General features: G+C 43.1%; 1 protein-coding gene across 8 annotated transcripts in view; it reads left to right on the forward strand.

Annotated features, from left to right (window-relative positions):
- FAT3 (FAT atypical cadherin 3) overlaps positions 1-21,365 on the forward strand; it is a 702,395-nt gene that overhangs the window by 586,401 nt on the left and 94,629 nt on the right. For 7 of the 8 annotated variants that reach the window (XM_082340432.1, XM_082340440.1, XM_082340439.1 and 4 more), the window contains 6 exons: positions 829-1,104; positions 3,564-3,774; positions 8,530-12,603; positions 17,112-17,308; positions 18,328-18,481; positions 20,771-21,004. In XM_082340432.1, coding sequence (XP_082196558.1) covers positions 829-1,104; positions 3,564-3,774; positions 8,530-12,603; positions 17,112-17,308; positions 18,328-18,481; positions 20,771-21,004 — 5,146 coding nt within the window. Of the gene's footprint in view, positions 1-828; positions 1,105-3,563; positions 3,775-8,529; positions 15,324-17,111; positions 17,309-18,327; positions 18,482-20,770; positions 21,005-21,365 lie in introns of those variants that run through there. The other variant, XM_082340441.1, reaches the window with a different exon arrangement.

The following is a 21,365-nucleotide window of genomic DNA, read 5'->3' on the forward strand; positions in this document are numbered from 1 at the left end:
TTACAGAAGTATGAACACCAACTGAATATTTAAAGACATTAAGGAATTCCTGTTTTCTCTGCTTAGATGCAGTAGTGGTATTGTGTGTATGTGTGTGTTTATTTTGAGTCCCTATCTTTTAGAGATGTACACTGAAATTATATGATGGCTGGGACTTGCTTCAAAATAATATGAGGGAGCAGGTGGAAATGAATGGTCATAAAGATGAAACAAGGTTAGCCATGAATTGATCATTGTCAAAGCTGAGTGATGAATATTCAGGGTTCATTAAGCTATTACTTTTATAAAATCTGCCTGAAAATTTTTGAAACAACTTGGGAACTTCATATTTTAACTATCATTAGTACCATGTTCTTTGCTAGACACCTCCCATCTGAAGGAGAGCCACCTCTGTATTCACACCTCCCTTTCCTCTGCCTCTTTGTTACTTATCTTGTCACTGCCTCCACATTAAGTCCACTATAAGAAGCACATAACAACAATGTAAGATAATAGGAACTTAACAAACTAAGGTCACCTTGTGATCTCTTACATTGTGCCTCAAATAATCTCCTAGAATTATCACCCCCCACCCCAGGGGCTGTCTCATCTGTTCACTTAATCATGAGAATATTGATCCTCACAGTTTATGTTCCTGCTAATGTGAACTACGGGTTTATCGTCAACCTCTAATTACAGAGTGCTTTCATAAGAATCTTCCTACATATTAAAGTAGTTGCTAGAAGCTGGGATCCAAGAACACAGAGGGAGCAGAGAAGGAGGAAGCCTCTTTTACTAGAAATGAGTAAATTGGCATTAGTCATCACTCTTGTCTCCTTTTAACTATAGGTATTTATCAAAGTGCTGGATAATAATGATAATGGCCCAGAATTCTCTCAGCCAAATTACGATGTGACAATTTCCGAGGATGTGCTTCCAGATACCGAGATATTGCAGATTGAAGCCACAGACAGAGATGAGAAGCACAAGCTAAGCTATACTGTCCACAGCAGCATAGATTCTGTCAGCATGAGGAAGTTCCGGATTGACCCCAGCACTGGCGTGCTCTACACAGCCGAGAGGCTGGACCACGAAGCCCAGGACAAGCACATACTCAACATAATGGTAGGACCAAACTGCTTAATATGCTCTCCTAGCAGAATCACTGATCATCCAAGGCACATGCCTTAGCCTTCAGATGTACAGGGCCCTTGAATTCTGTAAGTAGTAGTAAATTTGGTCTTTTCAACTGCAGGGTCGCATTCATTCTTGCCTTTTTAGTTCAGTGAGGAATTACTATTGTTAGATAGTTACTCCATATGTTTGCCAAACTGAAATATTAGATGAGCTCTACAGACAGTGGCCGCTCGGTAAAGGCTGCTGACAGCCTGATTTGAGCGGGAAGGAACAGGCCATGTTTCTGTACTGGTTCGCATCCAGAAGATTTTGTGGAAAAGTTTAAAAGAAGTTCCTTGAGAAGTTAATTACAAGGGTAATCATTTATTCAACCTGTACAATGCTCAGTCCTTGGAAGCATTTAGAGAACTGATTGATTACTTATTGCACCGGCATTGGACCTAGTGGTAAATACCGGCCCACAAAAGAGATCTCAAAACTCACCAAAGCCTACAGAGAATGTTGAATTTGGGTTCATGGGGTCTCCAAATTATGTAGAAGATGCTTTCATTTTAAAACAAAGTTTGGCTAGTTTACATAATTGGGAAGTAAAGATTAGTAATAAACACCCTTGTTTATGACCTAAAACCTGTTCCTTTAACTATCCAAGAACCCTATGGGCAATTGTACAGCCACTGCGTAACAGGGCCCCCCTGAGTTCCTTAAGACCAGGTAGGATGGCAGAGATGTAATCTTTGTACTGATTGGCTTTAAAATACACTAAGATGCTACCAATTCCCAAGCAGCTGAAGTACTGTTCCACTAAGTACTACTCTTCCTTTCCAAGTCTCTGGGCAAGAAGAAACTACAGTTCCATGCCTTTGGCTATGGTTTCCAGATGAGACTCCAGGGAACGGAAGAGGGACTCAGGGTTCATCAGATCCATCCCTCTGGCCATTCATCCATTCATTCAACAGATATTTCTCAAGCACCTACTGTATACTAAATTCTGTTCTAGGCACCGAGGATATAAAAGAGACAAAGTCCCTGCACCTTTGGACATTCGATTGGAACAGACCTAGATTTCAATAATCCCAAAGTACAGAGTCAAGTTTGGTCCTTGGGTGGGGCAGGCCGGTCTACAGACAGGGAAACTCATCACGCTCACCGGCTAGCTTTTGCATATATCTCTTCAGGAGCAGAAATCTACTGCCAGTGACTAACTCTATTCTCATGATTTCTTCAAGCCATTTCTGTTCATTCTTTCCTGAACAAACTTAGAATTCAGTGCACTTACCCTGTATCATTTATCATTTATGTAATTGAATATTTAGAGCAAACAACTCCTTTATGCTGCCTTTCTCCAAGCTAAGCCCTTTTAGTCATTTTGCTCAATTCCTTTTAGGTAATATTTCTGAAAACCCCTTTCCCTTTGATAGCTTTTCTTGGTCTATTTTCTAATTTCTTCCAATCTCTCTGAAGTTAGGGGATCTAAAATTGAACAAGCAAAAAGCACACATTGGATTAATGCTACATACAATTATAGCAAAATCATGTGTTACAGTTAAAAAATTGATTAGTTGCAAGCTTCTGCCATATGCAAACCAGGGAAAACTTTAAAGCAGTCAGGCAAGGTTCTTTGGTGATTTCACAGTGCTGGGGTCTCACATTTCAAAAATTAAGATTTGGTTCATCTTCCCAGTGGTCAGGGTTCTCTCTTAGTTCTGGACCTTTATTCATGTTGGTTCTTCTTGCCTGAAATATATGCCATGCACCCACCCCCCCACCCCCCACAGCATTTTACCACTTCTACTTGCTTTTGTTACCTCTTCCAAGCTAGGCTAACATCCTTACTAATTACTCATATTCTGGCACTTACCTCTGGGCCTTGTATCTTTCTACTTACTTGTTTGGATTCCCCAGTCAACTATAAGGTTCTTGAGGTCAGGAACTGTATCTAATCCACTGCTGAACCACAAGAGTCAATCCTAGGACTTGGTAGATAATAGATGATAATAAATGTTTGTTGAATGAATGAATGAATAACAATGGCTACATTGCATTCATTAATTCCACATTTTAGTTTCCCCTTTACAAGGGCCTCCATCCACCATTCCGTTAGCAACTGTATACACAAATTCCGGGGGGTGGAGGGTGAGGGGGGGGCAGAGGAAAATGCTGTGTTTGTGATATCCTGACATCAGTTCTACAAGCACAGACTGAACACAGACCAGAGGCCAGGCGTAATGCTGAGCAATAAAGACAACGTGGCCCCAGCTCTCACTGTGTTCACAATCAGTGTCCTCACTTTATAATAGCACTGCTTATTGAATACCTACTCTGGTCCTGGTACTGGGTCAAGCAGTTTTTGTGCATTATTTCATTTTGATTTCACTTTAGGCACAGCCAGGTGAATTCTTTGCAACTTAAAGATTTTAGTCCTACTGCTTCTTGTATTTTGCCTAAAGGTCAGAGATCAGGAGTTTCCTTATCGAAGAAACTTGGCCCGAGTCATTGTGAACGTGGAAGATGCTAATGATCACAGCCCTTATTTTACCAACCCGCTGTATGAAGCATCTGTGTTTGAATCGGCTGCTCTGGGATCAGCTGTACTGCAAGTGACGGCTCTGGACAAAGACAAAGGGGAAAATGCAGAACTCATATATACCATAGAAGCAGGTGAGAGCTGGTGCAGATTGCAGTGTCATGCATGGCATTGGACCCTCAGTAGTATTTGTCACCATGTAAAATTCACATAGTTACCACTGGAATGTCTCCAGATGAATTTTTTGGCCAAGCAACTGCCCTATTTGCACAACGATGGTGTATCAAGTTCTTGGCATTTCAGTAATATGTTTTCCATCATTGACAGCGAAGGAGGAGTTTCCTTTTACTGTGTTCAATCTCAGATTTTTCTGGAAGGGAGAAGAGAGAAGAATGTGTAATAAACTCGGTGGCTTTTACTGATGGGTCAACAAGCCGTGGCCTCAGACTAAAATAACCAAAGCCTCCCATCATTTGAGGGCTGCCAGAGAGTTCGGTGAATTGAATCTTAAAGGTCAATGCTTACTTGTCAGTAGGTGAGCTGTGGGCTGTGGGCTTCAGAAATTCCTAGGGTTAGGGTTAGGTTTAGCACAAACTCACTTCATTGAAGGTGATCTGAGTAGCAGAGTAGTTGGTAGGTACTGAACTGCTTGCTTAACCTGACAGATAAATAAATGCAGATTCTCGTGTTGTTAAATTTGAGATTTTTTTAAAAAATCAATTTTAGTATTTAGAAAGCAAGACCGTGGTTTCCTGATGGTTTGCAGTTGGACAGTTAGAAAACATTTATGACAGAAGAGATGAATGTCCAAGCAAAGACAGGACTCCGAGCCTAAAAATTACAAATATCCTTTATCTGCTCTATTTTCCCTTCCCCTGTTCTGTCTTTTTTGAATATTCAAGCCACATATTCCCAAAACGTCTGCAACATTATGTCTGTCATGCATAATGCCAAATGCTGTTTCCTTTCATGCCAGCGCTGGAAAGGCTTCTTTCCCTTGATGTAAATATGGAGCATTTTTGTGAGTGGTTGAATTAAAATATGAATGCTAGAATGACAGTTCTGGACTAAAAAATATTAGAAAAAAAGCCAATGACTTTCTTTAAAAATAGCCCCCGTATTCAATGACAATCTGAAACTATTTCCTTTATTAGGCACCTACATTTTACATGAGTCTGTGCTAAACTCTATACCAAAAAAGAAGAAAAGATGTTGGTTCAGAAAGCCAGGTACCGCAAGAGAATTCACCCCTTTCTTTTCCAGATTTCCATGGAATTTCCTTTTAGCCTAAAGCCTGACAGTATTCTTTTTTAAAACGCTATTTTTCATCTCTTGTTTATCAGAGGATATTTTAATTATTTCCTTACACAGTCCTTGTTCTTTTAGTTTCACAAATAATATAAGGAGACTTTAAAATACATATATTTAAATAATGCCACAGGAAATGTCACCTAACCCAAGAACTCTTTATGTCCGTTCTATAGTTTTCCCCTAATCTTACGTATTTTTTCTTTTCTTGTAATTCATTCATGCATATACATTGTTTCATGACATTGTAATCATTTTGATATAGGGTTTTATTTCTACTTTTCTTAACATCTTCTAAGCATTTGTCTGCGTGTGTACTTGCTTTTTATATTTGTCATGAAGGCTACTACATATACTCCTCTCAGAGAGCCAGACATTTTGAAACCAAATTTGGAGGTTCTCAGAGTAATTTAAGAGTAATTTACCACCCAGCTGAAAATTCTGCCTCGCTTATCTTTCAGTTTCCACAGACTATAGCCGGGTGCTGAACATAGAGAAAGGACTCAGTCATTTCTTCAACAGTTGGCTAAAACTAGAGAGAAAAGTTATTTCCTTAAAACATCTTTTATATAGAAAACTCGAGTTTCCAGAAAACCCACAGGAATGCTTGGTATCTCAAAAAATAACCTTTGATTGGATGTGTAAAAAGCTAATGAGAATTACAGGACAGACAGACCTACACTTGACCTGGACTGGGTCTAGTTAAGTCAAGTTTCTTCACGGATCATGGTAGGATACAAGCAGATCCCAGATAGTTCAGGACTTTGAATCAAATAACAAGAGGTTCGTATAAAGTGTATGTTTTATTTAAGTGCTCTCAAAAACCTCAGAGAAGCAAGATTTTACTCTGTTTACTGGTGGCCATACATTTCCTATCCCCTGTCTGGCCTAAAGTAACTACTGAACCTTTTCATTTTGGCCCGAAAGACTGAGGTGGAATTCAAGTGCAGAACTTCGAGTCTTATATTTAGTTCAGGTTCGATGTTTGGTGCCAACAGTGGCTCATGGGTGACTCTGAGACTGGGCAGTACAGGAGAGACCAGGACTAAGAAAGTGTTGAGTTAGGATGGGGGCATATTGGACCCCAAGATATATACAGATAGAGACTTAAACATCTTTTTTGATCTACCTCTCTCAACCATTCAACAAATATTTATTGAGCACCTTTTATTTGTGCCAGGCACTGTGCTGTATACCAGATTAATAATGATAAGTAAGGTCAGCACAGCTTTTGCCCAGTTGCCAAAAGTCTATAAGAAGTCATAGATTTCAAGAAAGCAAGCAGAGATTAGCTTCCAAAGATTTAAGTACAGAAGAAGAGAATAAACAGGAAGTGGATTCTAAGAAAATGGGACAGTGCATTGAAGAGGGAAAGAGGCAAAGAGCCCATTTGGACCTGATGTATGAGCACAGAATCCTGGAAGAGGGTAACAAGCAGGTCAGCAGCCATGGAACAGCAGTGTGGAGAAGGTCTACTCAAGGTCAGAAGCTGGCCTTCCTTCATCCCTGCCATATATATCTTGCTGTGTATGTACGAGCCTGGAGTAAGAAAGAACTCACCTCAAAACTCCACATGGGACACCATAATGAGGATGTGGCATTCATCATTCAGGATTGCATGTTGGTGCCACTGCTGGAAGGTGACCATTACTCAGGTATCTCTATATTTTCCTCCCCTGAGATGCTAAAGTGAAATGATTCCTGCCTCCTCGTGAGCTCATTGACCTTCTTGTTGTCACCACAAAATGGTCATGTTCAGGTGGCAAAGTAAAAAATCCTGCTGACGTCAAAGATAATTTTGTTTAATATTCATATTTGGGGTCTAGAATCAAATTCTTTATCTCTTTGTTGGACTTGCTCCCTCTTGAGAAATACGCAAGCATCTTCTAGAAATAGATTTTATATGAACATGACATTTTTGTTTTCACACATGGAAAAGTTTAGGTAATAAGTATGTAGTAAGAAGTGTGCAAATAGCTGTATGTATTGTATATTTCAATAAACACATTGTCTAACTGCACTCTCAATCCTGGAGCCTATCTTAATGATAACGACATTTAAACTCTCTGTATGTTGCCATACTATAGCACTTCAAAAAGAAAGAAAAATTCAGATATAATTGAATAACCAAACTTTTAACTTGTGATGTAAAAAAATCTAGACACACAAGCATGTGTTCTTTGAGAAGTATGGGAAAGCCTCATGAGAGAAGCAAAAAGTAACGTGGTGAGGAATGCTGCTTCCCACTGTTCACTACCTGTGAGACACATTGTTTACATTCTTCAAGTTTTGTGTTCCCCATTCTCTCCTCCTCTTTTCCACAGTGTCACGGTTCACAGCCCTTCCCATTTCAGGTTTGTCAAAGTGGGATGCCAGTTTCTTAGTTTCATAAGGATTGTGTTCAAGTTCTTGGTTTCAGTGCTGCTTCAGATTTTTAACACTTTCTTATTTCATCAGAAACGTCTCAAAAATTGAGCAGATAGAATGGTTACAGATGGAACAACTGCCTTATACATTTTGTGTCCACTTTTATGTCTGTGTGTGCATATGTGTGTGTTGGGGTGTAGGGGAGTGAAGAATAGAAGGCGAGTCAGAAAAAATTCTCACAGCTTACAAAGCAAATGGTGACTTGAGAAGAATTCTCCATACCTGAACAAACCCCCATCACCAAGCAGTGTTTGGGATGAAGTTGGTTTTGATGATATGTATGAAACTATACCAATTCCACGTAGCAAAGCTTACCTTTGGGAGAGTCTTAAACCGAATGACTATATGATAATGTTGTGAGGAGATTCCCACAACCCTCTTCCTTTTTTATTTTTTTTTTAAATTTATTTATTTATTTTTGGCTGCGTTGGATCTTCGCTGCTGCGTGTGGGCTTTGTCTAGTTGTGGCGAGTGGGGACTACTCTTTGTTGCGGTGCATGGGCTTCTCATTGCAGTGGCTTCTCTTGTTGAGGAACATGGGCTCTAGGTGCATCGGCTTCAGTAGTTGTGGCACGTGGGCTCAGTAGTTGTGGCTCGTGGGCTCTAGAGCACAGGCTCAGTTGTGGTGCATGGGCTTAGTTGCTCCGCAGCCTGTGGGATCATCCCGGACCAGGGACTGAACCTGTGTCCCCTGCATTGGCAGGCGGATTCTTTACCATTGCACCACCAAGGAAATCCCTACACCCCTCTTTCTTATAACATAGAACACAGAATTATGGCACTGATTTCAGTCTTTTTATCAGTGTCATTGGCATGTACCAGCCCAGTCTGGGAATAAGAAAATCCTAAGCAGGAAAGTCTTTCCTACAAACTCTCCTATTTCCCAGCTTGAATGTACACAGAGCTGTGTTGTTGTTCTTGTTAACCTGGATGAAGAAGATACTGATGTGAAATTCACAATTTACTGGAAAACTCATTTCAGTTGCTTTTAAATACCCCTAAAAGGGAAGTCTCTCATTTTATTTCAGAATGAGGTGGAGGGAAAATGAATAATTGCTGTTTGCCATGTTGTGTAAAGTAGCCTTAAGATGAAGAGTGAATCTTCAGAAAATGACCCACTTGAACTCATTTCCCTGTTGATTTTTCTATTGTAGGGAACACTGGGAACACATTTAAGATAGAACCAGTCCTGGGCATCATCACTGTTTCTAAAGAGCCAGACATGACAACAATGGGTCAGTTTGTCCTGTCAGTCAAAGTCACAGATCAGGGTTCCCCGCCGATGTCTGCCACCGCGATTGTGCGCATTTCTGTCACCATGTCTGATAATTCTCACCCCAAGTTCACTCACAAAGACTACCAAGCAGAAGTAAATGAAAATGTTGATATTGGAACATCAGTCATTCTAATCTCTGCCATCAGTCAATCCACCCTCATTTATGAAGTCAAAGATGGAAACGTTGATGGGATTTTCACCATAAATCCCTATTCTGGAGTCATCACCACACGGAAGGCACTGGATTACGAGCGTACCTCCTCTTATCAGCTCATTGTCCAGGCCACCAACATGGCAGGAATGGCTTCCAACGTCACAATCAATATTCAGGTTGTTGATGAAAATGATAACGCGCCAGTTTTTCTCTTTTCTCAGTATTCGGGTAGCCTAAGCGAGGCAGCCCCCATCAATAGCATCGTCAGGAGCTTGGACAACAGCCCGCTGGTGATTCGGGCTACAGATGCCGACAGCAATCGGAATGCTCTGCTTGTGTATCAGATTGTTGAGTCCACAGCCAAGAAGTTCTTCACGGTGGACTCCAGCACAGGTGCGATCAGAACAATCGCCAACCTGGACCATGAAACCATCGCCCATTTCCATTTTCATGTGCATGTGAGAGACAGTGGTAGCCCCCAGCTGACAGCAGAGAGTCCCGTTGAAGTCAACATAGAAGTGACAGATGTGAATGACAACCCACCTGTGTTCACTCAGGCTGTGTTTGAGACTGTCTTACTTCTACCTACCTATGTCGGAGTGGAGGTTCTGAAAGTTAGTGCCACGGATCCTGACTCCGAGGTGCCCCCAGAACTGACATACAGCCTAATGGAAGGTAGCTTGGATCATTTTTTAATTGACTCAAATAGTGGAGTGCTCACTATTAAAAACAACAACCTCTCCAAAGATCATTACATGCTGATAGTTAAGGTGTCTGATGGAAAGTTCTATAGTACTTCCATGGTCACCATCTTGGTTAAAGAAGCCATGGACAGCGGCCTCCACTTTACACAAAGCTTTTACTCCACCTCCATCTCAGAGAACAACACGAACATAACCAAAGTTGCTATTGTCAATGCAGTGGGAAATCGCCTTAATGAGCCCTTAAAATATAGCATCTTGAACCCAGGAAATAAGTTCAAGATAAAATCTACCTCAGGGGTCATTCAGACCACCGGAGTCCCCTTTGACCGTGAAGAACAAGAGTTATATGAGCTGGTTGTGGAAGCCAGCCGAGAGCTAGACCATCTGCGGGTGGCAAGGGTGGTGGTCAGGGTTAACATTGAAGACATAAACGACAATTCTCCAGTCTTTGTGGGCCTCCCTTACTACGCTGCTGTGCAAGTTGATGCTGAGCCTGGCACCCTGATTTACCGAGTGACAGCCATTGACAAAGACAAAGGTGCAAATGGAGAAGTGACCTACCTCTTACAGGATGACTATGGCCACTTTGAAATTAACCCTAATTCAGGGAAAGTTATTTTAAAAGAAGCTTTCAACTCTGACTTGTCCAACATTGAGTATGAAGTCACCATCCTAGCCAAAGATGGTGGAAAACCCTCTTTGTCCACATCCGTGGAACTTCCCATCACTATTGTCAACAAAGCAATGCCTGTATTTGATAAGCCCTTTTACACAGCATCCATCAACGAAGACATCAGCGTCAACACCCCCATTCTAAGCATCAACGCCACCAGCCCAGAAGGCCAGGGCATCATATACATCATTATTGATGGGGATCTTTATAAACAATTTAACATTGACTTTGACACTGGGGTCCTGAAAGTCATTAGCCCTTTGGATTATGAAATTACATCTGTTTACAAGTTGACAGTAAGAGCCAGTGATGCCCTTACTGGGGCCAGGGCTGAAGTCACTGTTGACTTGCTACTTAATGATGTAAATGACAACCCCCCTATTTTTGATCAACCCACGTACAATACCACATTATCAGAAGCTTCTCTCATTGGGACACCTGTTTTACAAGTTGTCTCTACAGATGCAGACTCAGAAAACAATAAAATGGTCCATTATCAGATTGTCCAGGATACTTACAACAGCACGGATTATTTTCACATAGACAGCGCAAGTGGCTTAATCCTGACAGCGCGGATGCTGGACCATGAGTTAGTGCAACACTGCACTTTGAAAGTCAGAGCCACAGATAGTGGCTTCCCATCACTGAGCAGCGAGGTCCTGGTTCATATCTACATCTCGGATGTAAATGACAACCCTCCAGTCTTTAATCAGCTCATTTATGAGTCATATGTGAGTGAATTAGCCCCCCGGGGCCATTTTGTAACTTGTGTGCAAGCCTCCGATGCGGACAGCTCTGATTTTGACCGGTTGGAATACAGCATTTTATCTGGGAATGACCGGACGAGCTTTCTGATGGACAGCAAGAGTGGCGTCATCACGCTCTCCAACCACCGGAAGCAGCGGATGGAGCCTCTGTATAGTCTCAATGTGTCCGTCTCTGATGGGCTGTTCACTAGCACTGCCCAGGTGCATATCAGGGTCCTCGGGGCCAACCTGTACAGCCCTGCCTTTTCGCAAAGCACCTACGTAGCTGAGGTGAGAGAGAACACGGCCGCTGGGACAAAGGTAATTCACGTTCGAGCCACGGATGGGGATCCAGGGACATATGGGCAGGTCAGCTACGCCATCATCAATGACTTTGCTAAGGATCGATTCCTCATAGATGGCAATGGACAGGTCATCACAACAGAAAGGCTCGACCGGGAAAACCCTCTGGAAGGAGACATCAGTATTTTTTTGAGGGCCCTTGATGGCGGAGGGAGAACAACTTTCTGCACCGTGAGGGTGATTGTGGTGGATGAAAATGACAATGCCCCCCAGTTCATGACAGTGGAATACAGAGCCAGCGTCAGGGCAGATGTCGGACGGGGTCACCTGGTCACTCAGGTTCAAGCCATGGATCCAGACGATGGAGCGAATGCAAGGATTACTTATTCCCTCTATAGCGAGGCCTCGGTCTCGGTGGCTGACCTCCTGGAAATCGATCCTGACAATGGCTGGATGGTCACAAAGGGCCATTTTAACCAGCTGAAAAACACAGTGCTCTCCTTCTTTGTCAAAGCAGTGGATGGGGGCATTCCGGTGAAGCATTCCCTCATCCCCGTCTACATCCACGTCTTACCCCCTGAAACATTCTTGCCGTCCTTCACCCAGTCTCAGTATTCCTTCACCATTTCAGAAGATACAGCCATTGGGAGCACGGTGGACACCCTGAGGATTTTGCCCACTCAGAAAGTCAAGTTCAGCACAGTTAACGGGGAGCGGCTGGAAAATAACAAAGGAGCTGTCTTCATCATAGAACAGGAAACAGGCACAATCAAGCTGGACAAACGTCTTGACCATGAGATCAGCCCAGCTTTCCACTTCAAAGTAGCAGCCACTATACCCCTGGACAAGGTAGACATTGTGTTCACGGTGGATGTAGACATCAAGGTACTGGATCTGAATGACAACAAGCCAGTCTTTGAAACTTCAAGCTATGAGACGATCATCATGGAAGGGATGCCTGTGGGCACCAAACTCACGCAGGTGAGAGCCATCGATATGGACTGGGGAGCCAACGGGCAGGTCACCTACTCCCTCCACTCAGATTCCCAACCTGAAAAGGTGATGGAAGCGTTCAACATTGACAGCAACACAGGCTGGATTAGTACCTTGAGAGACCTGGATCACGAGACAGACCCCACGTTCACCTTCTCCGTGGTGGCCTCCGACCTCGGGGAGGCCTTCTCTCTTTCTTCCACAGCATTGGTCTCTGTCAGGGTGACGGATATAAATGACAACGCTCCGGTCTTTGCCCACGAGGTGTACCGAGGGAACGTGAAGGAGAGCGACCCACCGGGCGAGGTGGTAGCTGTCCTCAGCACATGGGACAGAGACTCTTCTGACATCAATCGACAAGTGAGCTATCATATTACAGGTAAGTCTGTCACCCTTGGTTTTCACTATGTGCTCTGCTTTCTAAAGAAAGATGGAAGGTGGCAGAGGGGTAAGAGTAGGAGAGAAGAAGGAAGATGAGATGAGAGTTTGAGAAGTTATCTTACCTCTCTGGGGCTGAGGAAAATATCTGAGTAGCGTCAGTTTTTTAGTTGTTACTAACTCAGCCTTAGTTTGGAGTTCATTGTTTTGCCTATGACAGATTACCCAGATTGGTACCCAGTCCTTGAGTCAATTTTTATCATTTAAAAAAGAGTCCAGCCAAATATCTCAGTGAAAGAAATGAAAATAACAGCTCTTTTTGATTGGGGGTGGGGGAATGTATGTTTTTTTAAGTATATTCCTTTCTCGTACTTTTTGTAGCGGTTAAGAAAAATAAATAGCTTTACTTACAAGTCTTCCCTGGTAGTAAAAACTCAGATGCGTGCACGCACACAACACACACATATACAAATCAGAGGGCATGGTTCGACCTTTTGCTGAAAAATGTTAAATTATAACTCCAAGTCAAAGGGTATGTCTTCTGACATCACAGTTTTCTTGGATCCCTTTTCTGTCTTTCCAGATAGTAAATAGCAGTTCAATAGGAAAGCCAAGATAGACAAATGAGGTCACCCAGAGTGCACAAAAAACGTCACCATTACTCTAAGGGGCAGAGGATCTCATGTCAGAGTGAAGAAGGGGTGTCACTGATCAGGAATAGCTTTCTGGGGGTGACTGGCCTTAAACTGCAAAGAGGAGAGGGTTGGTGGTGTGGGAGCAGTCTTCCTAAAAACTATTTGGGGTTTTTAAAGCTAATATTTTGATGTCGTGACATTCAAAGGCAGAACATAAGCAAAGTGCCAAAAGATTTTAAAGAATCCATCCATACTCGTAGTCAGGTGGCCTCCCTTTAGAAAAACTACATTATTCAAAGTGAAAAATGAATTAATTAGAATGCCCTCAGGGCACAGAATCTGCTTAAGTACGTTAGTGGGAAAGTTAATTAATCACTGCAGAATAAGATCCACAAAAGAGCATATGTGTCATTGCTCGGGACCACAACACCTCCCCCCCACAGCACTACTCTTTTTCTTTATGGAACTGTTTTCTTGGTGCTGTTTTCTGTTTAAAGGTCTTAATGCATTTGTGCTTTGTCTGATACCGTTCATTGTGGGTTTTTTTTTTCATTGAAATGTATGTTTCTGCAGTAAAGACATGAGTGATAGTGGTAAGGAAAGAAAGGAGTAAAGCATCAACTTTGATTTATTTGCATTTGGTTTCAGACAAAAAGCTTCTTAGGCATTCTTTTTTTTTTTAAGTTTTTAAAAATTTTTTATTTATTTATTTTTGGCTGCGCACGGGCTTTCTCTAGTTGTGGCAAGTGGGGGCTACTCTTCATTGCAGAGTGCAGGCTTCTCATTGTGGTGGCTTCTCTTGTTGCGGAGCACGGGCTCTAGGCATGCGGGCTCCAGTAGTTGTGGCTCGCGGGCTCAGTAGTTGTGACTCGCAGTCTCTAGAGCTCAGGCTCAGTAGTTGTGGTGCGCGGGCTTAGTTTCCGCGGCATGTGGGATCTTCCCAGACCAGGGCTCGAACCCGTGTCCCCTGCATTGGCAGGCAGTTTCTTAACCACTGCACCACCAGGAAAGCCCTTCTTAGGCATTCTGAGGGATACTTTTCTATTTGGAAGAATGGTTAAATAATCAGCTTTAATTATTTACACATCGTCTCTGAAATTCTCAGTGGATGGTTTAAGGGACCATCCCACTGACTTTACCAAAGTAATGAGAACAGAGTAGCTTCAAGCTACTGTTACTATTAGCCGTGCCAACCACCAACAGATTTTTATTAGATTTAACTTTTGCTCTTGATGTCACACAACTTGGCTGTGCTGCCACTGATAAACAGAGGACGATTAATCATTTTATTTCGCAAAAGAGCAGTGTGGGCCTGCACCAGAAGCATTTAATAGAGAGGTTACATTTGTGCATGCTGAAATCATATTCAACTGAAGTATAATTGAATCCTAGCCAGTGGTAGAGGAAAGTGATTTTCGATGGAAGACCCCGTGCCTCACCAGAGCATGTTTCTCAGCCTCAACATTATTGGCATTGAGGGCTGGATAAGTCTCTGTTGTGGCATTGTAGGATGATTACCAGCACCTCTGGTTTTTATCCACTAGAATCCAGTAGCACCACCAGCAGCATGACCCCTGATGTGACATTCAGAAATGTCTCTAGATGTTGACAAATGCCCCGGGGGTTTGCGCACAGCCGCCGTCAGTTGAGAACCACTGCCCTAGAGGAATGTGCGGCCCTCACCTTCTCTGCACTGTCTGCCCAGTACAGTCCATTTATCCTGTCGTTGTGTTGCCAAAGTTTGGCCTCTGTGCACCAGTGTCAGATTAAATCTTGGAGACAGAGTTTTGGGTGAAGTAGGAAGAAATCGCTTTATTGCTTTGCCAGGCAGAGGGGGCCACAGCGGGCTAATACCCTCAAGCCTGTGTGTCCCACCCTGGAGAGGGTACTGAAGAGTCGTCTAGTGTTCAAGGGGCAGGGCGTGATCAGCTCGTGGACATTCTGATTGGCTGGTGGTGAGGTAACGGGGACTCAGCATCATCAACCTCCTTGTTCCAACCGGTCTGGGGTCTACGTGCTGGTGGGCAGCACACAGTTAAATTCTTCTACCTGGTGGAGGATTCAGTATCTGCGAAACAGCTCAAAGGACATGGCTCAGAATATTACCTATAGCCCTTGAGGAAGAATAAAGGCCTTGACTTTGTTTAATGGCTAAAGTATTATTATTTTGTCTCGCTTGACTGTTCTCCTTTCTTTCTGCATTTTCTCACTTCTCGGATTGAATTTATTCTTTGATTAAAGTTTTCCCACAGACAAAAGGCAGGTAGAGGTCTATTCCAGGAAGGCCTCATAGGGTCCTGCTTGGTTACAGTTGGTCCACACTGCTGAGCCCCTGGATGCCCGTCCCCCCCGCCCCCCATGCCTTACATCCAGAGTGCAGTCTGACGCTCAAAGTCCCACTACTTCTCACTCAGTCCCTCCGGCAGGACTGTGGGTTTGCCCTCTGTTCTTTTATATATATTTTTTTTTTCTTTTTTTTTTTTTTTTATGGCTGTGTTGGGTCTTCGTTTCTGCGCGTGGGCCCTCTCCAGTTGCGGCAAGTGGGGGCCACTCTTCACCACAGTGCGCGGGCCCCCCACCATCGCGGCCCCTCCTGCTGCGGAGCACAGGCTCCAGACGCGCAGGCTCAGTAGTTGTGGCTCACGGGCCCAGCCGCTCCGCGGCACGTGGGATCCTCCCAGACCAGGGCCCGAACCCGTGTTCCCCGCACCGGCAGGCAGACTCTCAACCACTGTGCCACCAGGGAAGCCCCTCTGTTCTTTTAAAGATTCGTTGTAAGAAGGTGAGATGGCTCCACTTTTTCAGTGAAGCAGCAGCCAGCAGGCAGTAGGCTTTCCTTATTTATTTGTTTATTGTCACTCTTTCCCATCAGAAAGTGAGCTCCACCACGAGAGCAGGGATTTTTGTCACTTTTGTCCACTGCTGTAGCCCCACTGCCTGGCACGGTGCCTGGCCCAGAGCAGGTGACAAATACGTGTGAATGCCCAAACAAACGAGACAGCGAAGACCTAACTGGATTCCGGACTTCTTGCCAGTTGTCTAGTCCATTCTTCCTCCGTGTTTGAAGTGACATTATTTCCCCCTTCAGGTTTGGAAGGTCAAGGTGGTTTTCTTCTTCCTTCTTCCAAGCTGCTCTTGTCTCCCTGTAATTCAGTGATGTGGGAGTAATATTGCTGGGGACTACATTCAGTGTTTCAGCCTCATCAAAAGCGGTTCCACTCCAGCTTTTCTACGTTTCTTCCATTTTCACCAGCTTCACTGTGTTAAATTTGATCTAATTGCAGTGCTTATCTTTGAACGGCTCCTTCAATGACCCTGCACTGGGGCTATTTAATCCTAATGGGTCTTCCTCTGTCACACAAACTTTTCTTCCCCAAACTTCAGTCCTTATAAGAAGAGCTGCTGTATGATAAAGCCTTCATTAAAAGATTCCTTAATAGAACTGACTGCCTTTCCTTGATTGCATAATCAACCAACGGCTAATGAAATTGTCTTGGTAACAAGAGCTATAGTGTATTACATCCTCTCTTGAGACGAAGTGGAAAGACAGTTGTATCAGCCCGATAAGAAGATTGATTGTTCACAGTTTGAATTTGATTGTCCTTAAGGGGAACTAAACAAGAGATCATCTCCAGCTTCTCTAAGTCCATTTTCTTCTCTTGGAAAGTTACTGTTTTACTTTCCACACAAGCCAAACATATAAATATCATGCTTTGTTGCAGGAGAGTCAAAAGGAAGTGAGTGTCAATTTTTTTTCAGCATCGTAAATGATGCAGTTTGAGAGGCATCTGGATGACCCCGCCCAGGCCTCTCGCTGTAGGTGGAGATCAAAGCTTTTCATTTCACATCTTCAAAAACTCTTTTTCCACCACAGGAGGGAACCCCCGAGGAAGGTTTGCCCTGGGCCTGGTGCAGAGCGAATGGAAGGTCTACGTGAAGAGACCTCTAGATAGAGAAGAACAAGACATTTACTTCCTCAATATCACCGCCACTGATGGGCTCTTTGTCACTCAGGCCATGGTGGAAGTGACTGTCAGTGATGTGAATGACAACAGCCCAGTGTGTGATCAGGTGAGATTTGTGGCTGTGTCGGATATATCACTGCTTTTTACTCTGCTTATCTAAAATTAAGTCAAAACCCATTTCACTTTTCTCCTTAAGGCCAGGCTGCTTTCTCATCTTATCTCCTTCATTAATGAGCTCCAAATGGATATAAGAGGGTTAGAGGTGGACTCTAGGATGAAATATTATAAACATGAAAACAGTATAGTTAGCAAGATCAGTACCTAATTCTGCCCACCAAAAAAATCAAACAAACAAAAAAATAAAACCAGGAGTCTCAAAATTAAATCATTTTTAAGGACTCATAAAGGACACTAGGAATTTTTCTGTCTGAATCACCGATTTCATAAAAGAAGAATGGACCACTCAAAAGTATGAATTACTTTTTTTGTATAAGGTTACACAGCTGGTTGGTAGCAACGTTGGTAATGAAGCTGGGTCTCCAGACCCCTTATGAAGTGGCCTTTCCACCACAGTTCAAAGCGTGACAGCGAATGCAAGGTGCCAGTCATTGATTTTATTTCCTTTCTTACCAAAGTTAAATCACCCTTCATTTACCTTTTCCTTACATGTGGATTGAGAGACAATATTGGTGCTCTTTAGCTCAGAAAAGTATAGCAAATAGATTTAGTCTCTCATACTAATGCCAGATGTTAGTAGTGGCTCTTTAAAGAGTTGAAGGGTCCCAAGGATTAAGAGTAGCATGATCGATATGTGATGTGGGTCATGGTTCCACAGGGGTGGGGATTTTTGTCTGTTTTCTTCTCCGTTGTACTTCTAGCATCTCAGTGGTACCTAGCACATAGCAGGTGCCCAATCAGTAGTTGTTGATGATGAGCATGGGAGGGGCAGGGCAAGAGATAGTCTCTGTTTCATCATATGGTATAAGATGATTCTGTGGTAGAGGAGGAACATAGGTGAAGATAAATTATGCGAATGCATTTTTAAAGAAATCATTTATAATGCTAAATATGGCAACTGCCCCACAAATACTAATGATTTAATGACTTTTCTTTACCTTTGCCTAGGTTGCATATACAGCATTGTTTCCCGAAGACATTCCATCGAACAAAATCATCCTGAAGGTCAGTGCCAAGGATGCTGATATTGGATCCAATGGAGATATACGATACTCACTCTATGGATCTGGAAACAATGAATTTTTTCTAGATCCACAAAGTGGTAAGGCGAAATTTATTCTTTGGGTAAATGCCATTGTTAACCCATGAGAGAAGTTAAACTCTCACATGGTCTTATCACTAGGGGGTAGTTAGTAGACAAGAGCCTTGATATGATGCCCTGCTATCTTGGACTCTTAAGACATACTAGTAGGACATGGTGTTTGGAGGACAGAAACCTCATTTGGCCTATAAAACTTGCCCTGACTTTACCTACATTTAGCAGCACCAAGTAATCAGATGTGTCTGTTTGCTTCTCCACTTTCTCATATCCATGAGTTAAAGCAGCTGACCTATAAATAGTATAAATAGAATTCTATCACAAATGCAAGTTTCCATGCAAACCAGACAGCAGTGCATAGTAAGGAGAGTTTTGCCCTGTGGAAATCCCTTTTGGGTCCCTATGCTTATTAACATACTTGTCTGGTTTTTATTCATCATTCCTGTCTAGTTTCTCCAAAGCTATGAGTCCTCAGACTTGCTTACAGATGGAGGTAAAATTTATAAGGTGAAAGGTTATGTACACTAAAGGCAGATGCCCACATTGAAGGCCATAGATAATGGAAATATAGCATTTTCTATGGAGGTAAATTATCTCAGTGTTGTGTATTGGATGGCCCATCCATTGACAATTTTTAAATGAAGTGTAAAGATTGAATAATTTGCATATTTCCAGTGTTGTGTTCGTCATAATGAACAATAGCTGATTTCTGAGTCTCCAGAAGGTTCTGCCTCCTGCCTAGCCCTCTCCCATGTCCGGTGCATCTTACTGGGAAGGGCTTAGCTACATAACAATACGCTACTTGGCTAAAGAGGCCTGGCAATTTTTTATTGAATAGGTAACATTTATTAACTACTAGACCTAAAAGTACTTTATGGGATATTTGTGTTCGATTCCAAGATGAACCAAACAAAGCATCCCCAAGGGATATTGTAACCCAGTGGAGAAGACAGAGCTGTAAGTCAATACTAATAATAACAGAAATAACAACAATAATAGTGAAAGACAGAATGAGTGCCCGGGAGAGATATCAGGAGAGATATATCTGGGCACAGAGGAAGAAGTAGCTAATATTCTGATAAGAGGGAAGGAGAAACTTTTAAAGCAGAGCTGGCATTTGAACTGAGCCAGGATTCTAGGAGCTAAAGCAGGACACTGCCGGTCATGGGGGCAGCGTGGGCAGAGAGCATTGCACATCCAGGGAAAGCTGTGTACAACATTGTCACTGGTCAGAGGAGCCACAGAATGGCTCGTGAGAAAAGTGGTGGAAAAATAACTTTAGGTCAGATTTTGGAGGGTCTTGAATGCCCAACTGAAAAACCACTGGGTGTTTTGGAGAAGGGGAAAATGATCCAGGCTAGATTTGAGAACTGGCTGCAGTCAGGAAGCCATAAGAGCAACAGCTTTATAAGTATAGATGGCTTCGTCCCAATGACATCTACTAATTTTATTAAGAGTACATAATAATATTTCATGAGTCCTACTTTTCACCAAACAGTATTTATTCAGGTCTGTCATTGTGCTTATTGCCATTATCCATTGAAATTTAGGTAACAAGAATAACAAAATCCCCACAGGGGCTGACACTCAGGACCAGTACAGCTATCCGAGTGATTAAAATACAGACATAACCTCCCTCCATGTTGGTTGCCAAAGGGCTGCTGCTTTAAGCTTCTCAGATAACCCCCCACTGGAATCCTCCCCCAACAGCCACAGGCCCTACCACTATCCAGCAAGTGGGGTTCGCCTGGCACAGTAGGACTCCTTCATGACCTCTTTCTGCTAAAGCCAGCCTGTTTTGACTGTTTTTCTCTAAAAGATGGGGTAAAAAAAAAACGTTAAATATCTGGAAGCAGACAGACTGCCCCTTCTGAGTTTACAAATCATTGACCTGATTGACCGTCAGAGAACTAAGGATACCGGTCCATTCTTCATGCTTTTTCTGGAGAAAATCCAGAAACAAGGCCGATCTCCAGGGCAGTTCTTGAGAGGTTTAAAGAGGTATGGAGCTTCTCCATGCTGCCAAGAGAAGGAACCCTTGAAACAAGAGGCTTCACAGTGGGATTAATTCATCTGAAGGTCGTACAGTTGGTTTTTTGTTGCGTCCAGAATCCCGTCACTTTTTCCCTGATGCTTAAAAAAATTGAACTTGCTCGATTTTTCAAAGCATGAGGCGCTGGAGCCAAATGTCAGCGATCCTTCCTGTACTGGGGATTCTGTATGCACAATAATTGATTCTCTGCTCTTCAAGGAAAGACAGTTTTTGAAAAGCTAGGCCATTTATTTTCACAGGTGAGTTAAAAACCTTGGCTCTGTTGGACCGGGAGAGGGTCCCTGCGTACAGCCTCATCGCCAGGGCCACCGACGGGGGTGGCAGGTTCTGCCAGTCTGACGTCCATCTGATCCTGGAGGATGTGAACGATAACCCCCCAGTGTTTTCGTCTGACCACTATCACGCCTGTGTCTATGAGAACACAGCCACCAAGGCTCTGTTGACCAGAGTTCAAGCAGTAGATCCCGATGTCGGTAAGTCAGCTGCACCGATGGGATGCCTCGCTCTTTGTACATTTGACACATCTTTAGGTGCTCCCTGTCCTTTAGTTTCATCAGCCCACCTTGGCTCCTTACCATGAAAACAAGTACATTAAACCACATTCCAGCTCTTCCGCTGACACACTTCATAGGCACAAGAGAACTCTGCAAGGCGTCTTCCCGCCTCTTTCTAGGATTTGAAGAAGCGATACTATGAATTCCTTTACCTTTTAACAAAGAGCTTGGGGTTTGCATTTTTTTTAACCTTTACAATAAAAATAACAGCTTTCTTACTTGCCCATTCCTCCTGAACATAGTTAAAATGCTGTGTTGTGTGGCAGGGAGAATTCATTTC

This window comes from Balaenoptera borealis (assembly GCF_965194805.1).
Source record: "Balaenoptera borealis genome assembly, chromosome: 11".
NCBI lineage: Eukaryota > Metazoa > Chordata > Mammalia > Artiodactyla > Balaenopteridae > Balaenoptera > Balaenoptera borealis.